General features: G+C 31.3%; 1 gene segment (V, D, J or C); it reads right to left on the bottom strand.

The window, feature by feature from the left end:
- Positions 1–3,096: 3,096 nt before the first annotated feature.
- Positions 3,097–4,137, bottom strand: LOC116421013. The segment is given in 2 exon segments: positions 3,097–3,437; positions 4,080–4,137. Coding segments are annotated over 2 exon segments (399 nt in total).
- Positions 4,138–9,106: the final 4,969 nt, after the last annotated feature.

Below are 9,106 nucleotides of genomic sequence, written 5' to 3'. Positions count from 1 at the left end.
CATTTTTAGATATCACCTCACATTCCAAAAATAACAAAGAAAAACATGAAAAAATACATTGTTGGAGAGGTTATGGCAATATATATACATGCTAATTTACTTTTGGTGCTGCTGTAGAACCAATATTCAATTACTCTGGAAAATAATTTGGAATTATAAAAGTTACTAAACCATTCATATTGACTTACCCAGAGATTCTCTTAGTGAAATTATTTCTCAGAAAATAACTGATAAATTTTGGGGTCTTTTTTAATAATAGCTTTTTATTTTCAAAATATATGCAAAGTTAGTTTTTAACATTCACCCTTGCAAAACCTTGAGTTCTAAATTTTTCTCTTTCTTCTTCCTCTAGACAGCAAGTAATCCAACATATGCTAAACATGTGCAATTCTTTTATACGTATTTCCATGTTTATCATACTATGCAAAGAAATTCAGATCAAAAAGGAAAAAAATGAGGAAGAAAACAAAGATCAAGCAAACAATAAATAAAAAGGTGAAAATACTATGTTGCGATCTACATTCAGTCCCCACAATCCACTTTCTGGTTGCAGATGGCTCTCTTCATCACAAGTCTATCAAATTTGTCTGAATCATTTCATTGTTTAAAAGAGCCATGTCCATCATCATATAATCTTTTGGTTCTACTCACTTCACTTAGCATCAGTTCACGTAAGTTTCTCCAGGTCTTTCTGAAATAATTCTTCTGATCGTTTCATGTAGAATAATAATATTCCATCAAATCCATATACCATAACTTATTCAGCCATTCCCCAATTGATGGGCATTCACTCAGTTTCCAGTTCCTTCTCACTACAAAAAGGGCTGCTACAAACATTTTGCACATGTGAGTCCTTTTTCCTTTTTTATGATTTGTTTTGGAATACAGACCCAGTGGAGACACTGCTGGATCAAAGGGTATGCACAGCTTCATATCCCTTTGGGTACAGCTTCAAATTGCTCTCAAGAATGGTTGGGTCAGTTCACAACTTCACCAACAATGTTTTAGTGTCCCAGTTTTCCCACATCCTCTCCAACATTTATCACTATCTTTTTCTGTCATCTTAACCAATCTGAGAAGTGTGTAGTGGTACCTCAGAGTTATCTTAATTTGTATTTCTCTTATCAATAGTGATTTAGAGCATTTTTTTCATATGACTAAAAATGGTTTTAATTTCTTCATCTGAAAATTGTCTATTTGTGTCCTTTGATCATTTATCAACTGAAGAATGGCTTGTGTTCTTATAAATTTGAGTCAGTTCTCTATACATTTTAGAAATATGGCCTTTATCAGAACTCTTGGATATAAAAATTTTTCCCAGTCTTCTGCTTTCTTTGTAGTCTTGTCTGCATTAGTTTTGTTTGTACACAAACTTTTTAATTTAATATAATCAAAATCATTCATTTTGTATTTCATAATGTTCTCTAGTTTTTCTTTGACCATAAATTCCTTTCTTCTCCATAGATCTGAGAGGTAGACTATTTCTTGCTTTTCTAATATGCTTATAGTATCACCATTTATGTCTAAATCATGAACCCATTTCAACCTTATCTTGGTATAAGATATTAGGTACTGGTTAATGTTTAGTTTCTGTCACACTATTTTCAATTTTCCAAGCAATTTTTGTCAATTAGTGAGGTCTTATTCCAGAAGCTTGGATTTATCAAACAACAGATTACTATAATCTTTGATTATTGTATCTTGTGAACCTAACCTATTCCACTGAAAAACTACTGTATTCCTTAGCCAGTACCAAATGGTTTTGATGACCACTGCTTTATAATATAGTCTTAGGAAAGATTTAGCTGGACCACTTCATTTGCATTTTTTCATTAATTCCCTTGAAATTGTTCCAGATGAACTTTGTTATTATTTTTCCTAGCTCTGTAAAATAATTTCTTGGTAGTTTGATAATAAGTATATTAATTTAGGTAGAAATGTCATTTTTATTATATTATATCACTCTACTCATGAGCATTTGATATTCTTCTAATTGTTTAGATCTAACTTTATTTGTGTAAGTATTTTGTAATTGTGTTCATATAGTTCATAACTTTGTCTTGGCAGGTAGACTCCCAAATATTTTATATTATCTACAATTATTTTAAATGTAATTTATCTTTGTATCTCTTGCTGATAGACTTTGTTGATAACATATAGAAATGCTGATGATTTATGTGGTTTTATTTTGTATCCTGCAACTTTACTAAAGTTGTGAATTGTTTCTAATAGTTTTTAGTTGATTCTTTAGGATTGATTAAGTAAACCATCATATCATCTGCAAAGAGTGATAATTTTGTTTTCTCATTACCTATTCCAATTCCTTTAATTTCTTTCTTCTTCTCTTATTGCTAAAGCTAACATTTCTAATACAATATTGAATAATGGTGATAATAGACAAGCTTATTTCACCTCTGATCTTATTAACTGTAAAAAAGAAAAGATCTATTTGTACAAAAATATTCATAGCTATATGATTTCTGATAAACAGCTGAAAAAATACTTGCCTAATTATTGAATAATGAATGTCTGGACAAACTATGATATGTGCATGCAATGAAATATTAGAGAACAAAAAGGATGTATGAATTCAAAGCATTCAAAGAAATCTCAGAAAGCTCCTATGAAATCATGCAGAATGAAGAAAGCAGAGGTAAAATAATAAAACGTAAATTGACAATAATTACTATGACAGGGTACATAAAGTCAACATAGTATGGCCTGAAAACTCTAATCAATTACAAGTATTCATGTTAATATAATGATGTCAAAGCTAAAAGACTAATCCTTTCTTTATTCTAATGATCTAACAGTAAATTATCAAGTTTTTTCAAGGATTATACTATATAAAGTAGCTTTTTGAGTGTTTGTCAAGAAAAGTCTATTATGTCAAAACACAAAAAAGCAAGAGTGCAACACTAATTCCCAAGAAATGTAAAAAAAAAAAAAAACCCTCAGTATTTTAACTAGATCTTCTGTGCAAGACTGATAGAAAACCATAGAAAAGGGTCATATAGGATATGAAGAGAGGGTGGGTTGTAATTTCATTGCTGAAGTGAATAACCACACCATTGAAGTTACTGGTTCTTTGAAGCATCACCATAATGAAACATGAATTACAATATAGCTTGCAAGAGCTGTCTGAATCACAGTGTCTATCACAGCACACAGATAAGAAGCAGAATTTGTCATCTGGGAATGATTTAGAAGGAGATAACTGTATGTGTTAGCTTGACTAAGAAATGAAACAAATTCACTGTGATCTTTCAAACCATCCAGAACCCTATAGTAAGCATACATGGGAGCACCACCCTCACATTGTCGGTACCAGTACAGCCCATTAAAGCCATCTGTTTGGTATTTGCAATTGATTTTAATAGATGTTCCTTCTGTGACCATCAACAGAGCTGACTGTTCAATATTCTTTCCAACAACACCTAGAAAAAAAATCAGATAGTTATATTAGGAAAAACACATCTAGAAGCCAAGCTTCTAGGGAATTCTTAGACCTAACTAAATGAACAACTTAATTCAATGAAAGCAGAGATAATAAATCATGTGAAAAGAAAATTCCAACAGAAGATACCAAAAGGAGAATATTTGATAGTTGAACTGAACCTTCAAGATGACTTTCAGCTCTGGATTCATGACATGATTCTGTGAATATTGGTACCATAAAGAGACCTGCTTTTAGTCTTGGTTATGCTATTAATTACCTAAGTGATAATAGGCAAAGTACTTTGCTTCTTTATATCTTAGGTTCTTCAACCATAAGATAAGAGGGTTTAATCCAAAAATCTTAGAGATCCCTTCCAATTCAAATATCAGATTCCATTCTTCTGATAGCACCTATAGATATTCATCTTCATTTCTCTAAAATTCTGCAACCACATCTTTGTGATCTTTGAATTTCCAAAAAATTTGCACAGGGACCTATGGTAATCACTGCATGAGACACATTGGTAGTATATACTCAGGAAAGAATCTGTCCCCTACACATTTCCAGTTCTGAATCTACATTGTTGGGAGAAAATAACTTGTAGAATTTCTACATGGATTTATAATAAGATCAGACTTACCAGAAAGAATGAAGAAAATCCAGATCTGTCCCAGGACTCCTTCAGCCTGATACTTCATTGTAAAATACTAGGCCCTTTGGGTCAGCAAATCTCCTTCCATATGAATGAAGTAAAGAGGAATGAATATATAAAACCCATAAAAATGGAAAGGGGAGGAGCTCTATACCTAACCTTAAATTATGGCCTTTCTAGGGGCAATGACTTACCAAAATATACAACTTTTAAGTGTGTTGGACCTAGGTCTCAAACCCTTATATCTTTATTATAAATATAGTACTATAATATACTGAAAAACAAGGCAAAGTGATAAAGAAAGACAAATGGAAGTGGGATAGAATATGAAATAGGAACAATTATTTTTAATTTTTTCTCACTAGATTTCCATTTTTTTCTTTCAGAAACAATGAAGTAGAGGTAGAAGTATCTATAAGGTCTTATCACTGAATTCATTGGCACAAGAGAGTTCAAAGAAAGTGATCAGAAGTTTTGCTTACCTATTTCTATTTTATTCTCAAAGCTCTACTCCTAAAGCAAATTGGGCTCATTTTGAGATGATTAGAGATAGAAATGTGCTTCAAAAGAAGCACTATTTCCTCAGATGATCCTAAAGAGAATTATCTCTTCTCTTTATTATTTATTTCACAGGTTATAGAACTGACACAAATAGCATTTAGTAATAATACAGCATACATCTTTTATTGGTCCTCAAATAGTTCAATGACTTTAATCACACACAGGAGAATATGACTTTAACTATGTGATACTGACACCTTGGGGCTAAGTCTTATACTGCATCTTTAAAGAATTAAAGGAGTTTCTACCTTTTTGAAATCATTGTTTTATAGAGGACTAAAAGACACTTTAGTGATGATATACTATATATTCTTTGTTTTACAAGTGAAATAAGTAAAGTCTTAAAAAGTTAAATACATAAAATCATATTTCATTATGTTTTCATTTTTTATCATTTCTTAAAATCAAAGGCATAATAATTTGCATATATATACTTTTGCACATTTATAATTCTATAAGGCTTGCAAAACCCTTTCTCTAAACGGTTCTATGGATAGTATATTATTATCCACAGCTGAAGAGACTGAAGCTCAGAGATGCTGAATAATGTAGCCATAATCATATTATATATATATATATATATATATATATATATATATATATATAATCATATAGCCATAATCATAAGAAAATAGCAGAGTTGGGATTTGACTTCAAATTTTCTTAATCTAAAACCAGGGTTTATTACATTACCAAAAATTACCATTAAGAAGACAAATGATGTCAAGAAGTTGTCTGATTTGTGACTAACATAGAATTGTCACTGACCTCTGTGAGATTATTAAGTCCAACTCCTCTTTATTTAGATTCTATTTCATTCAATTCAATAAACATTTATTACATGCCTACCATGAAAATGCAGACAAAAATGAAATTATCTATACCCAAAAAAATTCATATTCTGTTAGGGAGATACAACATTGTTGGAATCCTTACAAAGTGTTAAGTTATTAGAATTGATAGAGACAATAATTATCTAATTTAGCATGGTTCAGTATGATTGATCTGATCCTATGAGGAGATGTTATGGGCCAGAACTTGAAACAAGATACTAAGTGGAATTGAGAAGACAATGTTTAAATCTAGTTTAGAATTGATTTAATCCTACAACAAATAATGGTTTCCTCATGATATAATGATTGGTGTGTACTCAGTGTACAGCATATAAGCAAGAAGCTCTCAGGGCCAGAGAGCACTCTGGGAGATTGAGAGCCAGGAGTGAATGGAGGCAACAGTTGTGAAGATTCATAACCAAGATTCAGAGGGAGTTGGAGGTGACAAAGGAAAAGCTGCAAGAACTCTTGGAATCAAGGAGGGAGAGAGGCCTCTAAGAAAGCTAACCGGGCCCAAGGAAAGAGATAAGACTTGGAAGGAGAAAATAAACATTTGGATTTTATCAGCTGGCTGCATTTGAAGTGATTATTGATCTGAACTGATACTAAGGCTGCCTCCAGAAAATCTCCCCAAGAAACCTGCTCCCACAGAGAACGATTATATTATAAAAAAGAAGAGAACACCACACAACATCTATAAAACAAAAAAATTACAAGATATATAAAGTAATTTTAAGAGTAAGTATAATGTTTTAAACTTGATAGAGGGATGAAGGCTAAATCAAGGAATGGGCACATAAACTGTGCTTTGAAGGAGATTAGGGATTCTACAAGACAGAGGTAAGCAGCAAGTACCTTCCAAAAATTAAGGATCACTTGTATAAAACATACAGGCATAAGATGAATTTTTATGTATAGTATAGGGACCAGCTAGTAGCTAGCCAGTTTTACTAAAACAGAAGATGCATAATATGCATGCAACTAGAAAAGTTGACAAGATGTCAAAAAAGCAAAAATAAGTAAAGTCATTTGTGGATGAAAATAAAAAGAATACAATGAAGAAAAATATTGAAAAGATTAGTAAAAACCATTATTACAAAACATCTTTGTTAATTTTTATGCAACTAACTTTTTTGTTATAGCAAATAATCTAAAAATTCTTGTTCAATTGATGAATAGTCAAACAAATTCTGAATATAATCGAATATAATTATGCTGTAAGAAATAGTGAAGAAAGAGTTTCAGACAAACTTGACATTTTATGAACTGATGCAAAGTGAAGGGAGAATCAAAAGTACAATCTATATAATAAAAATGTAAAGAAAAGTAACTTCAAAAGATTTAAGAACTATTATCAAAACAATGAAATATGATTCCAGAAAAACTTTGATGTGACAATTAACCCATCACTAGAGAGGTGGTAGATTCAAGAAACAGAACAGTAAGACTTCTTTTTTTAATATGGCTAATGTGAGAATTAATTTTGTTGGCTATCCATATGTGTTACAAGGGTTTTGTTTTTTTCTTTTTTTTGTTTTAGTTTCTGTGGGAGAAAGAAGGTGGTGCAGAGGCAAGTATAAATAGGGTTGATCCAAAAATATAAAGAAAAAGTGTCATGAAAGTATTTTTTAAATGTCAAGAATGGAATAATAGGAATACCAAGAGTCATAGACAAGTAGGATAGCTTTGAAAGTTCTATCTTAAATTTAATATGTACTTTTAAAAAAATTTTAATATATCTTTTTATTTACAAAACATATGCTTTTTTTAACAAAAAAAAGGGTACTTTTTTTTCAACATTGACCCTTACAAAACCTTCCGCTCCAAATTTTCCCTTCCTTACCTCTATCCCCTCCCCTAGATGGCAGGTAGTCTAATACATGTTAAATATGTTAAATCCAATATATGTATACATATTTATGCAGTTATCTTGCTGCACAAGAAAAATCAGATCTAGAAAGAAAGAAAAACCTGAGAAGGAAAGCAAAAATGCAAGCAAACAATAACAGAAAGAGTGAAAATGCTATGTTGTGGTCCACACTCAGTTCCCATAGCCCTCTCTCTGGGTGTAGATGGTTCTCTTCATTACTGGACAATTGGAACTGGTTTGAATCAACAAGAGAATCACACCCATCAGAATTGATTCTCAGATGGGTTCACAAAGAGTTGGGCATAACTGGAAAAACAACTGAAAAACAACAAACTTCAGAATAAAAAAAAGAAGAAGAAGAAGAAGGGGTCAGAGAGACAATATAACCACTATATTTGGTCTATAACAAATATAAAAAGTGTACTAAAGAGAAGAGAAGCAAGCTTTGACAAAATGCATATAGAGGAAATCCATGCTAATAGTCAACACAATTGTGAAGGTATTTAATGTTGATATATATTTGAAGGAAGAGAAAAAAATCTCTGATTTATTTAACAACAAAATGATCAACATCAATAAATACTAACCTGTCTCGTTTGCTATCATTACAAAATCTTTACAAAAGTAATATATTCATAAATTGAGGGAATCTTCAATATTATCAGGGAAAAAAGAATGTTTTCAAAAGTTAAATTCAGCAACAAGCCACATCTTTATCATTTCACAATTAATTGGAAATGTAGAGCAAGGTGTCTAATACTTGGCCACATATTTAACCCACAACACTCTTCAGTGTGGCCCAAACCATATTAGAATGTATTTAAGAAATATTTAACAAAAATAAATACAATAAAACATAGGTAATATTACATTTCAAAATTAAATCAACATGTGATTTGTAAGGATGCTTATGTATAGATTTGGGATCCACATTTCTGTTTGAGTTGAACTTGATTATGAAATAATCCAGTTGTTTTAAACAATCTAAAACAATATTAATTAATAAGGCTGACATACAGTGTAGTTTCCCTATTTTTCTCTTTTGATTTAATCTATTTTAACTTTAATTTTTTTTGTTATTCTTTTTTTTTTAAATAGCCTTTTATTTACAGGATATATGCATGGGTAACTTTACAGCATTAACAATTGCCAAACCTCTTGTTCCAATTTTTCACCTCTTATCCCCTACCCCCTCCCCCAGATAGCAGGATGACCAGTAGATGTTAAGTACATTAAAATATAAATTAGATACACAATAAGTATACATGACCAAAACGTTATTTTGCTGTACAAAAAGAATCAGACTCTGAAATATTGTACAATTAGCTTGTGAAGGAAATCAAAAATGCAGGTGGGCATAAATATAGGGACTGGGAATTCAATGTAATGGTTTTTAGTCATCCCCCAGAGTTCTTTCTCTGGGCATAGCTGGTTCAGTTCATTACTGCTCCATTGGAAATGATAACTTTAATTTTGAGATCAATGATTACTACCCCATTTTTTTTTAACCAAGAAATTTTACTCCTGATCCTTATTATTATGTGTGTGTGTATATGTTTCTTGTTTCCAATTCCTGGTAACCCCTCTGCTTTACTTCTAACTGCTATCTTGCTTTGCTATTAGTTAACCTACTAGGATTCTCCCTTATCCTCTCCCTCCATCCTTTCCCTCCCTTTTGATCTCAAGGAGTCATTTTCTTTCTTAAAATTCTGGATCTTTTTTCTGATTGGTTGACTTTCTTTAGATTCTTA

Source organism: Sarcophilus harrisii, chromosome 2 (assembly GCF_902635505.1).
Source record: "Sarcophilus harrisii chromosome 2, mSarHar1.11, whole genome shotgun sequence".
In the NCBI taxonomy this organism is placed as follows: Eukaryota; Metazoa; Chordata; class Mammalia; order Dasyuromorphia; family Dasyuridae; genus Sarcophilus; species Sarcophilus harrisii.
Note: the sequence above shows the minus strand (reverse complement) of the source record. Positions and strands in the feature narration are given on the sequence as shown.